Source organism: Aphis gossypii, unplaced genomic scaffold (assembly GCF_020184175.1).
Source record: "Aphis gossypii isolate Hap1 unplaced genomic scaffold, ASM2018417v2 Contig00671, whole genome shotgun sequence".
Taxonomy (NCBI): Eukaryota; Metazoa; Arthropoda; class Insecta; order Hemiptera; family Aphididae; genus Aphis; species Aphis gossypii.
Window position 1 is genome coordinate 19,875 of NW_026083221.1, and position 21,415 is coordinate 41,289.

Here is a 21,415-nt window from a genome sequence, read left to right on the forward strand (position 1 = left end):
ATATGAATGCATATACGTATAATAGTGTGTGACGAATCCAAAAAGGGTGGGAACCACTGTTATATGGCTATGTTTGAAGGTCAATGATGTAGGGCGCCGCAGTATCCTCATGCACATGGAAATACGCTACGTATATAGGTATGTATGTATGTATGTATGTATGTATGTATGTATGTATGTATGTATGTATGTATGTATGTATGTATGTATGTATGTATGTATGTATGTATGTATGTATATAGTATGTATGTATGTATGTATGTATATAGTATATAGTATGTATGACGTAACGGGGCTGGCGCGGCTTGCCGCGGTAGCGGGGCGGGGTGGGGATATGGTCGTGATACGCGCTGGGCGGGGTGGGGACAATGTCACGATACGCGTGGGGTGGGGCGGGGATAGGGGCGGGGTATAGGGTCACGAAACGCGCGGGGCGGGGTGGGGATAGGGGCAGTCGGGGTATAGGGCAACGATACGCGCGGGGGGTAGTGGTCGTGACGTAGAACCTGCCACACAGCCTGCCGCAACCTGCCGCGTTTATGGGCAGGGGGTGGTGAAGCGGGGGGATCCAGAACCGGCTATTTTACACTACTGTTTTTATTTTGCATGTATTTGCATATTTTGGATAAAATGCATATTATTGCATATATTGAATAAAATAAATATTATTGCATACTTCGATTAAAATAATGCGAAAAATGCATGTTTTATTGTAAGTAGGTGTAAAATGAGAGTTCTGGAACCTAACCCGCTGACCCGCTGACCCGTCTGATCAGGCTGACCAGCTGACCCACCGCCGTAACTGAGCCGCCGCCGTCCCCACCACCGCACCCGTCCCGCCGCCGACCCCGCCACCGCCACCACCGCCCCCACATCCATCACCATGATTATCATATTATTGTACACGTACTATATTACCGTACACACATATTAATGTATATTCAACAGTTATTTCCTTTCAATAAATATATCTGTATAATCAAAACAAAATGTATATTTCATCTACCTCCTCCCTCGATGACCACCATAGAACGTCACCGCGTATTCTCCCACATTTAAATTAAAACGTTCATGTCTGAATACACAGCTCACTAAAAAAGAAATCCCTAACAAACAATAGTACAGGTAAGTATCCGTCTGTCTAGACTCTAGACTCTAAATTCAGTTTATTTAATTCATATAATATACCCTGGGACCTTTAAGTCAAATGTATCCTAAGATTTCGAAAACCAGAGTTTTCGAAATTAGTTGTATTTTTATCGATCAATAAGCAACATCACATTTCTACATACATTTTCTTTACATTTTTTTTCTTTTAAATATGGATCTCATGACACGTAAGTACCTTTATAGTTTTTTTATATTTAGCTAAGTAATATAAATCATATATAAAATGTGTTACAAATTAAATAATACGTCGTTGGGTTTTACAAGACTATTTGATCGAAAAACACTACATGTATAAGTATTCTATTGTTATCGAAAATGCCCTGTCCCAACCGGTCTATTCTTGACACGTGCAGGTCAGTTTCAGGAATTTTATCGATGCTCTGTTCAATACAATGATACCCAAAATAGTTAAAAATCTATAGTGATATACCTATTTCCAAAATAATATTTTACCTAGCCCTGGCTTAATTTGTCTTCATCACCGTAAATGCTAAGACACTTGCTCCGTTACCCGTCGATGTACGTTCAGTCTGTTCTAGACAACCATTTCGTACGTATTATCTCCGCGTTTTCACAGTCCTTGCACAACAGAATTAACAATTTTTCCAAGTGTTTAAACACTTTATTTAAACATGTTTAAATGCGATAAGTGTCCATCGGTTTTTAACGCGAAGCGTAATTTGTCGATTCATAAAAAAACTCATCTCGGAATTCGATTCCCATGCACTATTTGCACTACGACATTTAAATACAAGTCACATCTTAATAGACACCAAAAAAATCTTCATGGTATGTATTTATATAATACTATTTTTCATCATTCATGATATTAATTTATAATAATTTTTTCAAGGTATCATTAACGTGCCTGCACATCGTCAACCCGCCGCACGTGAAGATATACAGATAGCACCGCAAATAACTGTTCCAGATATACCAGCTGGTGGTTCAAACATGTTATCTGATGACGATATTTGTATGATTGCAATGGATGCATATGAAATGCTAGACGCTAATACAGGTTAGTTAAATATATTTTATCACTCGCGACATTTTCGACAACACATTTTTAGATATTAATTAGGATTTTTATTTTTTAAAGATTCTTACACTACAACCGATAACGGGAAACGTGCTACTTCCGCAAACACTACGTCTGTTATCAAAGCTAAAAAAGCACGTTTACTTCTTGTACAGTCTCCCGGCTTTATCGAAATTTCGTCTTCTGCAAATAGAAAAGTCGTATGGTATTACGCAAAAAATATCAAAAACATTCAAAACTATATTGAATTTTTTAATTCGATTAAACCAGAATTAGTTGAGTTACTTAAATCACAAGCGTCTAAACATCCAATCAAGTTTAATTTAAAGCTGGAAGCTACATACAATATTCCGAATGTTGATGATTCAACAGAGAACCGTTCATTTAAGACCTTAGCTAGACCATTTTTTTCCGAAACTGGTGTACGGGAAATTGTTGAAGAAGGTATTATAAAATTAATGGCTGAGCAAGACGAATATTCTAGCAAGGGAAGTGGTTATACGCTACAGTGTATTGACGGAATATTATTAGGTGTTTATCAATATACGCCTATGAGCGCATCATCTTATATTCCGTTACCGGACTTCATCGAAAAGAAAAAAGCTATAATCAACCAGCAAAACTCAGACCAACAGTGCTTCAAGTGGGCTATATTAGCAAAACACGTTACAGGTTCAAATAAACAACGTATAGAAAATTATACAACTCACGAAGAAAAATATAATTTTTCCGGTATCACGTTCCCGACAAAATTACATCAGGTTAACATTTTCGAAAAAAATAATCCTAATGTAACTGTCAATGTTTACGGACTCGAAAAACATTTCCAACCACCGCAAAAATTTCCAAAATATGAAGTGTTTCCATTGAAGGTGGTAGATGAAGAAAACAGATCATTTCGACTTGTTACTAATAACCGATGATGAAAATTTTCATTTTACCTACATCTCTAATTTTTCCCGACTTGTACGATCACAGAAAACCCGACATAATGGACGTGCTGTATTTTGTAAACGGTGCTTTACATCGTTCGAACCTCTAAATATTAATAAATATGAATTAAATGAAAGCATACGATTTGAAGAACACAAGTTAATATGCGAAACACACAAATCAATTTTACCTCGAATGCCTGCTCCCGGATCGATGTTAGAATTCGACGCATGGAAAAAAACTCAACGACATCCGATAGTTATATATGCTGATTTTGAAGCACTACTAAGAAATTCCGATGAAAAATGTGGGAACAATACAAAAGCTATTCAAAAACACGAGGCTATGAGTTATGGTTTTATGGTTAAAGCAAATAACGACGTTCCCGCAGAACTGCTTGAACAATTTAATATTCCAACTTCACCTATAATTTTTCGTGGCAATGAAGATAATCAGAATGTGGGTGAACATTTTGTGAAAAATCCCATTTAACTATTTATTTTTAGGAGAGAGATGTTGACGATTTTTGATTGTTAGGTTATGTAGACACTCCATGTCTCCATATTTTCGATAATTTCAAAAGTATTTTCTTAATTGATTTATTATTGATATTATTTATATAATATGAGACCGGGCTGTAAACAACGTTCCGTTGTTTGGGACCATTTTAAAAAACATACTGATAATAAGACTGTTACGTGTCAAATATGTAAAAAGGATTATAAGTATTATGGAAACACGACAAACTTAAAAGGTAATTAATTAAAATTATAATATTTTATTAAGGGTTTACATAACTTTTAAACTAGGAACAGAAATTATCTATTTGTTTACCCTTTCTCTTTGGAATTATTTCAAACACCTTAGTTTATTAATTTAAATAACTACATTTCACATATTTCACGTTTTTGTGAATTTTTTTATGAAATAGTGATATATTTCAAAATGAAATATTTCATACTTCTGCAAATCCTAATTATATTATGTATTTCAAAATATTAAGTAATAAGTATAATAAGTATAATAAATACTAATTTCACAATTTTTGTATCTTTTTAAATTTATAATAGAACATTTAAAACGATTACACCCTATCAAACTCAATCCGAACACTCATAATGAAGATACCCAGATAACCAATTAATCCAGACTACCGAAAATACATTTAGTTCCTCAACTTCAGCAATTTCTTCTAATTTATCATCTCAACACTTGATTTCGTCGCAATTTTCTGAGCCACCTTCAAAACAGCCTCGTCAACTAAAACTCTTTGGTTCGACAAAAGTAAATGAACTTAGTGATTCTGAAATTAAGGCTATTAATAAATCTTTAATTAAAATGATTGTCGCTGATTATCAACCACTCTCTTTAGTAGAAAACATTGGATTTATTGAGTATACTAAAAAATTGCAACCACTTTATTCTATCCCTAGTAGAAAAGTATTAACTTCACAATTGTTGCCACAAGAATATAATTTGTGCTCCTTAAAATAAAATCTATTCTTCAAAACGTAAATTATTTATCAGTAACGACAGATATGTGGACATCCGATTCCAATAAATCATATATAACAGTGACGTGCCATTTTATTTTTGACGACCAATTATATTCACCAGTAATTGCAACTAAAGGCGTTTCTGAAAGACACACTGGTCAAAATATAGCCGCTACACTTACAAATATTTTTAATGAGTGGAATAGCAAATAAAATATTAACCGTGGTATCAGACAATGGGTCAAATATTAAAAATGCAATAAACGAACACCTTCTTAAACACCATCACCCATGTGTGGCACACACACTAAATTTGAGTATAAATGAGGCAATAAATGGAAACTCTGATATAAATCAAATTTAAAAAAAATGTAGGACGATAGTAGGGCATTTCAAGCACAGCAGTAACGCTATTGAAAAACTCAAAGATTTTCAATTGCAAATGAACTTGCCTCTATTAAAAGTTAAGCAAGATGTGCCTACCAGATGGAATTCCAGTTTAATAATGATTGAAAGACTTGTAAACATTAAAGCCCCTCTATCTGCTGCTATGTCAACTCTACCTCAAGCTCCAAATTATTTAAATGCGTCAGAGTGGGAGATAATATTAGATTGTACCCATAGTTTAAAGCCATTTGAAATAATGACAGCGGAATTATCAGGTGAATAGTACCCAACATTAAGTGTGGTTATACCACTTATTAGAGGTCTTCAACATATTTTAAGAAACTTGAAAACAAAAACTGATATTGGGGATGTATTTAGAAATATGTTAATGGATATAGTCAGTAGACGGTTGGGCATTTTAGAAAAGGATAAAATTGTTGCAAAAGCAACATTTTTAGACCCACGATTCAAAAAAACTGCGTTTGGTTTACTTGAAAATGCTAGTAATGCGCAAAAATGGGTAAGCAAAGAATTAACAATGATGATTAGCACAAATAATGATATGGAAAATGAAATGAATACAACTGAATCTACCACCACAGCGCACACATTAAATAGTACTAATAATGCAACTAAATCACTATGGGAGCATTTTGATAATAAAGTCGCTGAAGTCAGAACTACATCGAGTCCAAATATAACTTCCACTTTGATAATACGTCAATATTTAGATATGCCACTTTTAGATCGTAAAAAAAATCCATTGGAATTTTGGAAACAGCATAAACACACATTACCAGCTGAAGTATTTGTGTATTCCAGCAACGTCTGTTCCATCTGAACGTGTATTTTCAAAAACAGGACTGATAACCAATGATCGCAGAAATCGGCTATCTCCAAAAAATTTAGATTATATTATATTTTTAAATAGTGCATTTTTACATTTTTATATTTTGTCCAGTTTTATTCATTAAATATTTCTTATATTTATTTACTTACTATTACGAGCTGTTGTAAAGTTATTTTATTAGATATGTACTATTATTTTTAATTTGGAGGATTTTTAATAAATTTTATTTGAAACTTAAAATGCATTGTCAACATTTGCTATTTGGTAGCCATACATATTTGTAATATATTTATAACGTTTCATTTAAAATCATAGAGTAATAGGTATTACTCTATGTTAAATGTTTAAAATATATAAAAAAAAATGTGATAGAGTTTTTTCATAATTAAGATTAATTTAAAATTTAGATAATAATTATTAAATAATGAAAATGAAAATGAAAATCTGTATTTTAATAAAAGCATCTATTAATAATAAATTATTAATACATCATGGTTATTACTTATTATTATTCCTAAATTATAGTTTATTTTAATTATAAATATAATATATATCAACAAATATAGAAAGCAAAATTTAATTAATAATTATTTACTAAAGTGTATTAATTGAGTAATTTTTTGATTCTCTCAATACGTTATAATAGTCAATTATTCTTATCATACGAATAAATTATTTTAATTTCAGATATTCTCTCGATTACTAATCATTCGATTATTGTTTTCATAGGAAAAAACGATTTTAATTTCGAGTGATTTTTCGAGAGATTCTCTCGATTATGAAAATGTCTCGATTACTAATCATTCGATTATCGAAATCATTCGATTATGCCCATCACTAGTCTCGATGTGAAAAGAATTTCTGTAATACCAAACAGTGAAGAAAAATTCATCTCATTTTCAAAACACGTTTCCAACAACTTTTCAATACGATTCATCGACACATTAAGATTTATGGCTTCAAGTTTATCAACACTCTCGGAAAATTTATTAACACCAGGGTTCGAAAAGTTTAGAGAAACAGCTAAACATTTTAATACCGCAGACTTGACACTCGTTACTCGTAAAGGTGTTTACCCTTATGAGTATACGGATGGTTGGAACAAGCTGGAGCAATCCAATTTACCAGAGAAAGCAGATTTCTACAGTACACTAACAGAATCAAATATACAAGAAGAAGATTATGAACATGCAAAAACTGTTTGGAGTCACTTTGGATGCAAGACTTTGGGTGAATACAGTGATCTATATCTGAAAATTGATGTTTTATTGTTGGCTGACGTGTTTGAGAATTCAGAGACCTATGTTTAACCACATACTGTTTGGACCCATCTTTTTACTATACAGCACCAGGATTCTCCTTTGATTGTATGTTAAAATATACCAGAGTCAAATTAGAGTTACTCACAGAGTATGATATGCTGTTGATGATTGAAAAGGGTAATTATAATAATTATGTATAAAAATTTACATTTATAATATATAAATTTTTTATAGGAATTCGAGGCGGTTTGACACAAGCAAGTATGAGGTATGCTAAAGCTAATAATGAAATGACCCCAGATTATGATCCAACAAAGTCCAAATCATGGTTAATTTATCAAGATTGTAAGTATACATATACATATATTTTAATTATTTTTTTAATATTAATTTATTTTTTTAGGTAATAATCTCTACGGTTGGGCAATGTCACAACACATGCCCTATGGTGGTTTTAAGTGGGTTGAACCTAAACTAGAAGGGCTTAATGATTTGAACGATACATCACCCATCAGACGGATATATGAAGTTGACATTACTTATCCAAAAGAACTCCATGATAAACACAACGACTTACCTTTCCTACCACAAAACGGTATCCCAGCTGGTTCAAAAGTTAAAAAACTCATGGCAACACTTCAGTCGAAAAAAAACTATATTATTCATTACCGAAACCTCCAACAAGCTATAGTCAATGGACTCATAGTTGAAAAAGTAAATGTATAAATGTTTTTATTTTACATTTATAATATAATTATTTTTTATTATAGGTTCATAGAGTACTTCAGTTTAATCAATCACCATGGCTGGCTCCATACATAGCACTAAACACAGAGATGCGAAAAAAAGCAGCAAATGACTTTGAGAAAGACTTTTTCAAACTTTTAAATAATGCGGTTTTTGGGAAAACCATGGAGTCTATGCGGAAAAGAATAAAAATGGAACTGGTGTCTAGTGATCGTCGTTTACAAAAACTGTTAATCAGTCAACATTCAAACACTGTACTATATACATACAATGAAACTCTAAATGCAGTTGCATTAGAAAACAAAATCATTGATTTTTGTAAACCTATTTATATAGGTAAATTACATTTATTTTAAATTTTATATTGCTATATTAATATTTTAAATTTTTTATCAGGTTTTGCAGTGCTGGAAATTTCCAAGTATTTAATGTATGACTATCACTATAACGTAATGCAGAAACATTATGATGATAAAATTGAGCTCATGTATACATATACAGGTAAATTATTATTATTAGTACTTTTATTAATTTATTATTTTAGATTCATTGGTATACTTTTATTAATTTAATTTATTATTTTAGATTCATTGGTATACTATATTCAAACTGATGATTTTTACAATGATCTGTTGAACAATCCCAACTTGTTGAATCGAATGGACACTGCAAATCTACCCCGTGACCACCCGTGTTACATTGCTGAGAGAAAGAAGATTCCTGGGCTATTTTCTGATGAAACCGATAGACGTATTATGAGAGAGTTTTGTGCTCTCCGTGCAAAGTCTTACGCTTACATTTTAGAAGATAAGGAGAAAATCAAAGCAAAAGGAATCCGTGGACATGTTGTTAGAAACCATATGACCTTTCAAGATCATAAACGGTGTTTGTTTGGTTATACCAGTTTGGAAGTAACAACGTCAAACGTCTCTATCCGTTCATTCAAACACAAATTAAAGACCATCAAATCCGATAAATTAACTTATAACAGTTTTGATGATAAAAGGGTTATACTTGAAGACAAAGTACACACCCTTGCTCATGGACACTATTCTATAGAATGAGTATATATATATATTTTAATTAATAATTTTGAATTTTATAGGGAGGAACTCGAAGCAGAACTAGATAGTTAGTTATATATTTGTAAAGATTATTTCTGTATGTAGAATTTTTTTTTTTTTTGTAAATATTTTTTCTATTAATTATTTCTGTATACATAATAAAGATTTTTCCTATGTCATATTTTTGTACTTGTATATTTTACTTTAAACCATTTTCTTTGATTGTTAGTATGGTATAGAATTAAAACTCAATTTTGAATTGAAAAATTATTTCTGTATAATTTTTATACTTGTTTAATTTTTGTGATTATTTTTTCTATAAATTATTTCTGTATACATAATAAAAAATTTTCCTATGTCATATTTTTGTACTTGTATATTTTACTTTAAACCATTTTCTTTGATAGTTAGTATGGTATAGAAATAAAACTCAATTTTGAAATAAAAAAAATATGTTGTTTATTTGAAATAAAAAAAACATGATTACAATTTTTATGAATTATTTACAAACCATTTTCTTAAAGCAAACACTTTATAAAATGTACAATATTTAGGATTTAAGTCCTTATGAAAGATACAACAAGGTAATTTTCTTCATCACATATTTGATCCAGTCGAGGACAACCCAAGTCTTCAATGTTGATAACTGCAACGTGTGGTATATACTCTATAAGTAGTTGTTTTTTCTGTTCGCCTTTGGTGTAAATACAGTCAAACTTTAACGAATTCAATATTCTGCCAAGTTCTTCATACTCAATATCACCATAATCTATAGATAGCTGATGAAAATTTTGTAGCCACTTGTTAGTTTTTCGACGTTTATTATCTTGATTAGATTTTGAATTTTTAAAAATCCAGTGTTGAGTAGCCCATGTTTCTGTGTCTACAATAGACATCTCTTTAATCATATATTTGTTATTCGCTCCAAGAATGCATTGAATGTCAATGATGCCTGTAGACATTATGGCTTGTCTTTAAAATAAGTTTCAATAGTATAGAGTTGACTATGTATAGCAGGTAATGTTTTTTTTCAAATCGTTTACAGCTTCTAGAATAGTTTGTAATGTAACTTCAGCTTTTATCATATGCTCTGTTATATCTAAACACGTTAATTCCAACTTTTCTGTTTGTTCTTCTTGTAATTGAATGAGTATGATTTAATCGAATGTTCAAGATTTGAATTAATTTTTTTTATTTCACCAGACTGAGAACTACCAAACACGTTCATGGTAGAAACTCAACTAAAGTTATTTTCTAGTATCACTTATATTTATCCAACTATTATGTGTATTGTCAAACCCCAGCCACTTTACAAATATCTGTGTCCCCTTCCTACGATAATTTTTTCGATTAAATATTCGTTTGGGTAATTTGTTTTACATATTTCCTCAGAGTAAAAACATCAGCAATTGGTTTTCCTGTATAATCTTGTAATTGATATGTAATAGGCATGGTTTGATTAATTTTGATAATTTTGAATATTTCCGCAGACCAACTTGGTAAATAACCTTTTGTAAATACACTTTTATATGTACTTATACGAACGTAATCACCAATTTTTAAACTATTTTTTCTATTAATAATTTTGCGTGTTTTTATTTCAACTGATGTTGGATCTAAATCAGCTTGCGTCGGAGTCATCCTTATTGTTCTATGTTTTGTATTATTATACTCATTAATCAATGAAGGTAAAATAGAAATCCAATTGTATGAACCTCGTGCAGTAAACTCTCTAAACATTTTTTCTTTTAATGTACGGTTGAAGCGTTCTACAATACATGCTTTCATGGTGCTATACGTTGAATATTTGTGTATGTTATACTTTTTCATCAATTTATCGAATGTTGTATTATAAAATTCTTTTCCGTTATCAAGCTGTAGTAGTTTTGGAGAACGTTTGAGTAGTATTTTCGACATTGCATTTGAAACTTCTTTAGCAGTTTTTGATTTTAATGCTATCGCCTATGCAAATTTCGTAAAACAGTCTATGACGCATAGAATATATTTGTAACCTTTATTTTTTTTTCGAATATGGTATCATTTCAACCAGATCAGCTTGCCATAGATCATTTTTTCCGTATACATTAACTATACGTCTTATGTAATTTTTTCTAGCAGGTTTGTGTAGTTCAAATGCGATATCTCGCTTAGACATTTGGTATACGTTTTATGTAACCAGCTTCGCGTAATTCTTCGAAAATTGATAGTATTTCGTTGGAAACACCTGTATTGCCAGCAGCTTTTGATGCTAATAGTAGTTTTAAACGGTAAACCAATTCATTCGGATCGTTCCAATATTGAAGTGTATGTTTCTGTAATTGTTCAGATAGTCCACTACCAGATGGAAATAATGTTGTGATTATATCTCTGTATTTATTACCACCTTTTTTAATTTGTTTGCTGTTTGACGTTAAATGAGCTGATGTTTGAATTAATATAGATTTATATGTTTTTAAATCGTTTTCGGTATATAATTTCGGGGCTTTTGAAAATATTAAACTACAGAGACCCTGTGTTAACGGGTATGTAGTATCATCAACAATTATCGTATTTCCGACAAGTTTGATTTCTTATTTACCTAAACGTACCGTTTTATTAGGTTGTAATTTAGGACCATACGTCTTGTCTATGCTGTATGAATCTAACAATTCATCTATTTGATAAAAATGTAAATCTTCAGTGTTGTCTATAGTTTTATCCAAAGTAGATTTTTGTATTTCGTTTAACGGATCGATAATCGGTTTAAATGTTTCTGTTACTATCAATTGAATATCGGCTTTTCCTTGTTTTAATGCAATATATTTTCGTTTAATATTTTCTTTTGCTTTTATCAATTCTTCGAGTACTTCACCACTGGCGTCCATGATCGTGAATGAGATGTTTTTTAAAAACGTAAGTTTATATAATAACAAACGTGTCGAAGCCGTGACGATAACGTCCATTATCGCGTTCACACTCTTTGTTTATTACGATAAAGTTGAACCTCCCCTTACGCCAACACGATGTACAGAAATCTTTAAATTCTGTATACGACATGTCACCAGAGCAATGCTCCATGTAAACATGTTTTAAATTAGTTTCATCTTGTTTAAATAAAACGATAAGGTTAGCGTTATCACGCAAAAGTTGTTTTGGTACTCTTGAATAACTCTGAGCTAGATAGCACACATCTATAAGGTTATGCCTTCCCCTTGCAAAGATTGATCTACATACTCCTTGCCCCTCTGTCAAAATATCGTCTAGAATATACACAGAGTTTGGTAGGACTTTTTCAGGTTCAATAACTTGTTCGTTTTCGTAGAACGTAAATAATTGTACTCCTTCGATATCTGATAAGATATTACTCAACATTTTATATTTCGGTTGATCCAGAGTTTTCGAATATATGTAAACGTTGTGAAATCTTATTCCATTTATATTAGTTAATAATGCAAACATTAAATTCGTTTTTCCACAGTCGGACGGACCCACAATAAGCGCACGTATCGTATTGGGTAGAAGCGGACCGTGTCTATAATTATGAAACGAAGTAGGTGGATCTACGTTCTCAACTGTAAGCTCGGTTTCTTGTTTAATGAATTTCATTTTGATATAAATATCTATGTTGTGATGAGAATGTCATCAGTACACAATGTCACTCGCTCGAAGAAGCAACAAGAATAAAGGTGGCGGGCTTATTAACACGCTTATAAACAAATTACCGGTCGAACTTCACGTGCCTGGTAAGTTTATTAAATCCGATATTATCATAATAATAATAATAATAATAATATTTTAATTTTTTTTGTAGGTTATCAATACTGTGGACCTGGTACAAAATTGAAAAAACGTTTAGTTCGTGGTGATAAAGGTATAAACCCGTTAGACGCTGCGTGTAGAGACCACGATATCGCATACGAACGTAGTAACTCTATCGCCGATCGTAACGAAGCTGATCATATATTAGAACAGCGAGCCTGGGAAAGGTTCAAATCGAAAGATTCTGGTTTAAAAGAAAAAGCTGTAGCTTGGGGTGTGACTACCGCCATGAAGGCAAAACGTAAAGTTGGTGGTGGTTGTGATTGCGGGTTTAAAGCAGCGGTTAAAGCAACTAAAAACGTTTTAAAGAAAAATGTCGGTGAAAAAAATTTAATGAAATTAACAAAAAAGTGTGTAGCCGTCACACGAAAAACATTTAAATCTACAAAGACAAAAATTCCGAGAATAGTAAACATTCCGAAAAAAGGCGGTGCATTACCACTTATTCCGATTTTCGCTGGCTTATCAGCTCTAGGCGCTCTGACTGGTGGAGTTGCCAACGTTGTTAAGGTGGCTAATGAATTTAAGAGGAACGTTCCATCACATTTGGGAAATGGTTTATACCTGACGCCATATAAAGGCAACTCGTACAAAATAGGCGATGGTCTATATATCACACCATATAAAAAAAATGGTGGTGGGAGAGTAAAGACGAAAAAAAACTAATATCTACGTTACCCAAGAGAGCGTTGTACGATTTCGAACTTATAAAAATCGCACGTTTGTTGAAAATACCACATTTCATCGGCGTGTTTACTAGAGATAAGTTGCCCGTTCGTCCTAAACGATTTGAATCGGCGATTGTTAACTTGGACACTGAAAACGGTACAGGTACGCATTGGGTAGCGTATAAAAAAATCGGAAAAAAAGTAAAATATTACGACAGCTTTGGAAATTTAGCACCTCCGCTAGAAGTACAGAAATATTTTCAAGGATGCGATATTAATTACAATTATAACACAGAGCAGAGATTTAATACATCAAACTGTGGACACTTGTGTATACAATTTTTATCATGTATACGATAACGTTAAACGGAAACTCGAGTGAACTGTCATGCGATATTTTTCCGCCATAGAGGTAGAAAATACAGCACAAATATGTCTTTTGAGCTTGCTAACAAATAATTCAATTCCAAACATAGAACCTGGTTGCAATACCATAGGTTTTCGGAATATGATTGGACAAGTTGAAAACGTAATTATACCTACTGGAACGTATGAGTTGGAAGATTTAGAGTTTGTTATAAACAAGTTGAAGCCCGACTATATAACATTTTTCGAATTAAAATCAGATGGTAACACGTTAAAGTGTATGATATCCTGTAGCCATGAGATTGACTTTTCATCGAAAACAGTATAGCAACATTATTAGGATTTAGAAATGTTGTATATACTACTGGTACTACACACGAATCTGAAAATACAGTCAACATAATGAAAATAAACTGTATAAAAATAGAGTGCAACTTAATAACCGACTCATTTTGTGACGGATCGCCGAGCCAGATTATACATGAATTTTATCCGACTGTTGCTGTGGGCTATAAAATTGTTGAAGTGCCTAGACATTTAGTTTTTTATGGTCTTAATACTACTTCTATAAGTAAAGTTGAAATCATACTAAAAGATCATAAAGATCGATTGATAAATTTACGTGGTGAACCAATTACGATTCGATTACAAATAACACACGGATAAGATGGCGCTCAAGTTTAATATAAATACTACTGCAATAAAAAAACCCGTCATTAAAGTGACTGCAGTTAAGAAGTCAACACCTATATCTAAACCGAAAAACAACGAGTTCAAGCTCACGAAAAATAACTTAGATTTTCTTCGTTCACTACAATAATGGATGACACATATTTAGATGTAGCGGCCGGTTATGTCGACGATTGTAAAATAACGCAAATGCAATATCATTCGTTCACACCGTATTCAAACACGTCTTTTCATACAATGATGAAATTAGAATAAATATTCAAAATATGGAATCTTACACTCTACCGTGTGAAAGTTATATTTACATTGAAGGAAAGCTAAGAAAACCTTTAGATGCTGAAGGAGACGTACGTTTTTCTAATAATGGTTTGGCATTTTTATTCTCCGAAATGCGATATGAAATAAACGGAATAGAAATACAAAAATTGAAATCACCCGGAGTGTCGTCTTGCCTGAAAGCATACTGTTCATATACACCAAGTGACTTGAATACGTTAGACAATTGTGCTTGGGACTCGGGCATGGACGGTGAAGATAATAAAAATTTTATGAGCAACGATGTAGTTACCGGTTGTATACCTCTAAAACATTTATTTGGATTTTGAGAAGATTATAAAAAAATATTACTAAATTGCAATCAACAACTGATTTTAAATCGCTCGTCTACCGATTTAGACGCATTACGTATGACGCAAACCGGAACCCCCGAAAACGTTGAAAAAAATAAAAAAATTACGATTGAATTGATTAAAGTGATATGGAAGATGCCTATAATCAGAGTTAATGATAAAGAAAAATTAAAACTGTTAAAAGTGATAGATTCACGTAAAACGTTATCATGTGCGTTCAGAACCTGGGATCTATGTGAATATCCTGTACTACCTTGAAATACTTCACATTCATGGACGATAAAGTCTAGCAGCTTGCTTGAAAAACCTAGATTTATTTTGTTTGGATTACAAACAGATAGAAAAAAAAATATAGAAAACGATGCTGGACGCTTTGACCACTGCCAACTAAAAAATCTTAAGGTACACTTAAATTCTGAAGTGTATCCATATGAAGACTTTCGTGCTGATTTTAAAAATAATACCATCAGCTTACTGTATAAAGCCTATACAGACTTTCAAAAATCGTATTACGAGAGAGATTATTCTGAACCATTGTTATCAAAAAATGTTTTTCAAACATATTTTCCAATCGTCTTTGTCGATTTATCGCATCAGAATGATAACGTAAAAGCATCGACCATAGACCTACGAGTAGAATTTGAAACGGATACGGTTATTCCTGAGAAAACTGCAGCTTATTGTTTAATTTTACATGATCAGATTATAACTTATAACCCGTTTAGCGGTGATGTTAGAAAACTGTAATTTTTATACATAAATATGTATATTATTTCTACTTGTAATTATTTTTTTATACCTTGTAAATATATTATTTTTACTTTGTAAATATTTTTATTACCTTATAATTAATAAATAAAAAGAAAACTTTTTTTAAAAATAACTGACTTGTTTTTATTTTACACAAATACTATACAAATTTTATACAAAAATTATTTTACACAAAAATACATTAAACAGTGTGTCGTCTTTTGGGTAGTGAGTTGCAGGTAATATTGTATTGCGGTCCGTATGGTCCATCGTTTTCGTCTGTACAGCTTGTCTGTGATGGAGGGGAGATATCAGAAAGAATTTCCTAAAACATGAAATATTAAAATATCTGTTTTTTTTTTTTTATAAAGTAGGTTTTGTTATATTACCTCATTAAATATAGTGTAAAATGATGGCGGTGAAAAAGGTTTCTCGTATCCCTATAAAATATAATATATTAATATTGGTATGAGAAAAATAAAAAATATTTTTTTTCTTACCTCATCTTTTTCTAATTCGTCCAACCATCTTTGTGCGATATGTTCAGCTGCATGTAATTGAAGCTGACTTGTGAAATTGTAGTCATTTACATGTGTTGCAATGCAAATGTTGTTAATGCTTTTCACGCGATTTGTCATATCTTCAAGCGTTCTAGTTTCAACCTTGGTATTTGTTTTTAAGTATGATGCGATTTGATTAATTTGTTGTATTACGAGCGGTTTAACGATTTTGGTTTTTCTCTCGATGATCTCGAAAATTGACCACTCTAAATCTTGTAACTTTAATAAGTCGTTACGATTTAACAGTATGCGACATCCGTCTTGAATTTTAGACTCTATAATGAGCATATTCTCTCCTTGGTACACCATACTAGATATTGTAATTGAATCGGAATCCAAAAATAAATTACGCTTATACTTTTGTGGTTGTTCGAGTATAAATGATAAAATGTTTCCCATAAGTCGGAAAATACGTTTGAGAAAATCGGCGGAAATATTTACAAAACGTGATGGTGTTATAATGTGAATCACGGTGTTGAATTCATCTGTCGGATCGAGTCCGATGTTTAAAAACTTGCGAGATGAAAAATCAAGGAAAAAATTACTGCAATCGATTAGGTTAGCCGGTGGTGACGGAGGCACATATGTAAACACATTCTACTTGTAAACAGCACGCATGTTTTCAATCGAACCAGCTATATTCAAAAATTTTATCACAAAACAACGCACTTAATTGAACGAAGAGTGGAGATAGACTGATTTCATTTCAGATTTTGAAACCCTCACATGTATATTTTATGGTAGGGATTTCTTCTACAGGTTTAAAGTATGCATGTCAGAACATGTTAGATTATTGAATAATACTATTGTTTGTAATGCAGACAAGACTCTACATGCTTGTTATACTATAATTTTTCAAATGGTAATATGCCGGTAATATGTGATAACAACAGGGATAGATAGCGTTATCTATTGAATATGTGTGTACGGTAAAATAGTTCTGCGCATGATAACTGTTGAATATACATTAATATGTGTACGGTAATATAGTACGTGTACAATAATATGATAACCATGGCGATGGATGTGTGGGCGGCGGCGGCGGCGGCTCAGCTACGGCGGCGGGTCAGCGGGTCAGCGGGTTAGGTTCCAGAACTCTCATTTTACACCTACTGGTATTCCTCAAATATACTAAGTATTTTATAGATATCTAAGCACTACAAAGAATATATTTAAAATATACGAATTTTGATATCATTTAAAGAACATGTATATTATATTCTATACTGTTATGGTCTATGAGATATCTGTAAGATATCTACAAGATATCAAGGCTAAGTTAGTATAACCATGCCTCGTGTCGAGGGCAATGCGGTTGTTACTATGACCACATTGTGTCGGGATAGTAAGCGCACCAATAATTTTAGTGCACTAATGATACATTTGAGATGTTATTGCACATTCTCAAATTCGTGCCCGAATTTGCAACAACTACAAGGACACCTGGTTTCACCCAGAAGGCGGCAACTCGACGTAAACAAGAGACGCACCACAATATACAAGGGAGCCCGAAGACCAGCAACGGCAGATGTACCAAAGCTATCAACAATTGAGCACTTTCACGACACTCAGCCACATATTTTGTTTGTTACATGTATTTAATTTATATGCAATAAAGACATATTTCGTTATTAAGTTTAACTTTTATTCAAATTAACCATTTGGATTCAAATCAGATACTGGCACGCAACAGTACACAAAAAAAAAATGAATAAAACTAAATAAGACCGTCGTTCGCAGAGAAGGGATAAAAGTAATAATGACAACGGAATAAAATATGATAATAATATAAATGATAATAATGCTACAACGATACCCGACGACAACGATAGCAGAATAGCGGAGATAGTGACGACGGATGGAGGCGGATGACCTTGACCGATAGCCGGTCTATTTGAGTCGGTCCGATGGCGATGGTGACTGCGTATACACGGGCATGGCTTTGGTTCGCGGCGGGAGCGGCAATTGGAACCGTTTACGTAAATCGTACCACGACAGTGATGATTTTCAAATAATCACAATAAATTAAGGTCCTTGGGCGGTCAGGCAGTGACACGGGTACATGGTAGCTAGTGGCACGGGGCACACTGTATGGATCACTATGACGCTGTTCGATTTGGCCCGTAAAGGTGACCTGACGCTATATTCACTACGCCCGACTTCAAACCACGACGTTATGAGCAACAGATTGTTTGTCCAATATTTTTACCAATTTGTTGCTCGGTGCTAAAAGTATTTCTGGTGATCTTTTTTTTGTCACTGGTTTCTCAATTAAATAAGAGTTTTCATCAGAGTTGCTAAATAAGTCATCTGATAGATCCTCTTCATTTAATGTTTGAATTATGAATTCATCTGGTGGGTTATTAGCATCTAAAAGTTATAAAATAATAGTAAAATATACCAACATTAACAGTTGAGAATTAATAACTGTAATAAAATTCATTATACATACTTAGATAGTCAAAATCACAATCATATTGGTTAGATAAAGGTTCTATACCTAGGATTCCAATAACTTTGTTGTACTTGACAACATTGATAAATTACGACCACCACCAGTTTTATAAAGTTCAACCTTAAGTGTTTAATATTTTAATTTAAATATTTCAAAAACAATAAATTAATTGAAATAATTTTAGATAAGTACCTTATAATCACTTTTGTCTTTTCGAGCCTTTCTTTTTTGAACATCATACACCGATTTTAATTGGCGAATGGTTCTGATGCCAGTTATTTGTTGGCAATTGTATGAATTTGCAATTTCACTCCATGCTGCATCTTTTTCTTTATTTTGTGCACCATCGGTCTAAATATTGTATTATAATTATATTACATCATAATATTTGTATAAAGTATGATACTCAAGTAAGTAGGTTTGTACTAAAGATATAATATGTTATGTCATAGGGTATTCCTTAATTTTGATTTTAAAAAATGTTTGGTCTCCTCCCCTATATGTGTGCGTATATGTATTAAAATGAATTGCAAAAAAATTTGAAACCAATCGGTTAAGGTTAACCCGTGCCGACTTGTAGTTTAAGTTTGAACTCCTTAAATTTTTCAATATTTACGAAAATTTTTCACATTTCCGTAAGTATTTCGTTAACTTTTAGAAATATCGACATTTTCTATATTATAATATATTTTAAATTAAATTAAATTAGCTATAACTTTTATAATATTACATTTTTTAATATATCCAATGTTTCGTGAAGTATATGGACTCGACTGTAAAAAAGCACTATATTTTTGGAAATACGAGTAACATAGTAACGATTAGTAATAATAAACAATTTTATAGAATCAAATTTTTTGCACTTCATTTTTATACATATACGCACACATTTAAGGAGTGAGACCAAAAATATTAGGATATTTTTTTTAATCATGTATAGGTAAGAATCATATAGGTAGAAAATATAATCAATAAACAGTAAATAATAATAAAGCATGTTATGCTTACCTTGATATTTTCAATAATATGTTTGTATGGCAAAATAAGATCAATTAAAATTGATTTTTCTGTTTCAGAAAAGTTCTTGCCCCTTTTTTTGTCGTCTTCCATATTAATTATATAAATAATATTTTTAAATTAAATCAATAAAAAATATTTATTTAATTTATTTATTTATTTAATGCAATAAATTACTATAGAAAAGTAAATTAAATCAATTCAATGACGTAAAAAAGTATAAAATACAATAGAAAAATTATAATGTAACGTAAATCACTCGAACAAAAAAAAAGAGAATTGAAAAAATCAAAGTAACGGACAAGAACAAATGGGAAAAACCATAGACGTATTAATATATCTATGGGGAAAACCTTGTACTACTGAATACCTGATAATTGGTTATAACCTGATAATTTGATACAATTTATACATCTTTCATGAAACGCAATCTGTTCTTTAACTTCCATTATTATACTATCAATATATTATCGGCCCAACAATTTACGGAACTGTTTTCATGCAACCGGGCATAAAAGTAATTAATGTAATAAACTTTATTAAATGATAATAATAATAATAATATTGTTTATTCAAAGAATAAAAATATTAATATAAATATTGATAATTGTTAACAAAAAGATAGATAAATGATTATGTAATAAAATAATATATTAATATATTAATATCAATTATTGGATCTGCAGCATAGTAACATTTCAAGAGTCTTATCATTGAGGCGGTTTCGTCTGGCTGTAAATACTTGCATTGCTTTACTAAATAGTCGTTCTACAGGCGCAGACGATGGAAGAGTAGTATTATATTTCAAAAAAATTTGTTTTATATGAGGGAAATCATTTAATAAATCTAAATCTTTTTTCTTTGAATTTAAATAAGTTAAAACTTGTAAATTAATAAGATTCAACTGTTTTGATTATTTTGTTTGTTGAAACTGGAATAGAAATCATTATCACTCTCGTCACTTTCTTCATCATCAATGTTAATAGAAGGATAATCTGATTGATTCGATACAAACATTTTGCATTCATCAATAAATAATTTACCACACATATCTTTGTATCTAATCGGAACCCAATTTAATTTGAATTTTAGATTACGAATAGAAGCAATAATAAATTCTTTACTTTCAAGAGTATTTAAATCAAATATATGAGGAAATCTTTTTTCCAAACCAGAAATTATGGCAATACTAAGTGGTTTACAATATTTTACTTCTGTTGAGGAGTGAATTAATAAACGTCTTAACACTAAGATAGTTGGTGCAACAAAACTCAAAAAACATTTTTTTTTCACTTTGCAATTTATCCAACGATATGGCTAATGACTGCATTATTTTGCAATATTCTTCCAAGAATACCCATTAATTTACTTTCAACTTTGCCAAATTTAGTTCACCAAACGTTGAAACTAATTTATGCTTGTGACTTAAGATTTTTTGAGCTGCGTCATATAAAAAATTCCATCTTGTAACTACAGGAACAGGAAACTTACATCCACAAGTTTCAAAAACTTTATCCGAAGCCACTGTACT

General features: G+C 31.7%; 2 protein-coding genes across 2 annotated transcripts; one reads left to right on the top strand and one right to left on the bottom strand.

The window, feature by feature from the left end:
• The first annotated feature begins 7,175 nt into the window (after positions 1-7,175).
• Positions 7,176-7,881, top strand: LOC126554979 (uncharacterized). Its single transcript, XM_050209958.1, has 3 exons — positions 7,176-7,317; positions 7,375-7,485; positions 7,544-7,881. The coding sequence occupies exons 1-3, from the start codon at positions 7,248-7,250 to the stop codon at positions 7,864-7,866; spliced, it is 504 nt and encodes a 167-aa protein (XP_050065915.1). The 5' UTR covers positions 7,176-7,247; the 3' UTR covers positions 7,867-7,881.
• An 8,173-nt stretch (positions 7,882-16,054) lies between these two features.
• LOC126554981 (uncharacterized) lies at positions 16,055-16,843 on the bottom strand. The gene is made up of 3 exons (XM_050209960.1): positions 16,353-16,843; positions 16,242-16,292; positions 16,055-16,177 (listed from the first exon to the last, which is right to left on the bottom strand). The coding sequence occupies exons 1-3, from the start codon at positions 16,809-16,811 to the stop codon at positions 16,055-16,057; spliced, it is 633 nt and encodes a 210-aa protein (XP_050065917.1). The 5' UTR covers positions 16,812-16,843.
• Positions 16,844-21,415: the final 4,572 nt, after the last annotated feature.

What these genes read in the sequence shown, in the direction of transcription:
- LOC126554979 (XM_050209958.1), top strand. Translation starts at nt 7,248, where the DNA reads ATGTTAAAATATACCAGAGTCAAATTAGAGTTACTCACAGAGTATGAT. An exon ending in GCTGTTGATGATTGAAAAGG is followed by an intron (nt 7,318 to 7,374) that starts GTAATTATAATA and finishes AATTTTTTATAG; the next exon opens with GAATTCGAGGCGGTTTGACA. An exon ending in ATGGTTAATTTATCAAGATT is followed by an intron (nt 7,486 to 7,543) that starts GTAAGTATACAT and finishes TTATTTTTTTAG; the next exon opens with GTAATAATCTCTACGGTTGG.
- LOC126554981 (XM_050209960.1), bottom strand. Translation starts at nt 16,811, where the DNA reads ATGGGAAACATTTTATCATTTATACTCGAACAACCACAAAAGTATAAG. An exon ending in ACGAATTAGAAAAAGATGAG is followed by an intron (nt 16,293 to 16,352) that starts GTAAGAAAAAAA and finishes TATATTTTATAG; the next exon opens with GGATACGAGAAACCTTTTTC. An exon ending in TTTACACTATATTTAATGAG is followed by an intron (nt 16,178 to 16,241) that starts GTAATATAACAA and finishes TTCATGTTTTAG; the next exon opens with GAAATTCTTTCTGATATCTC.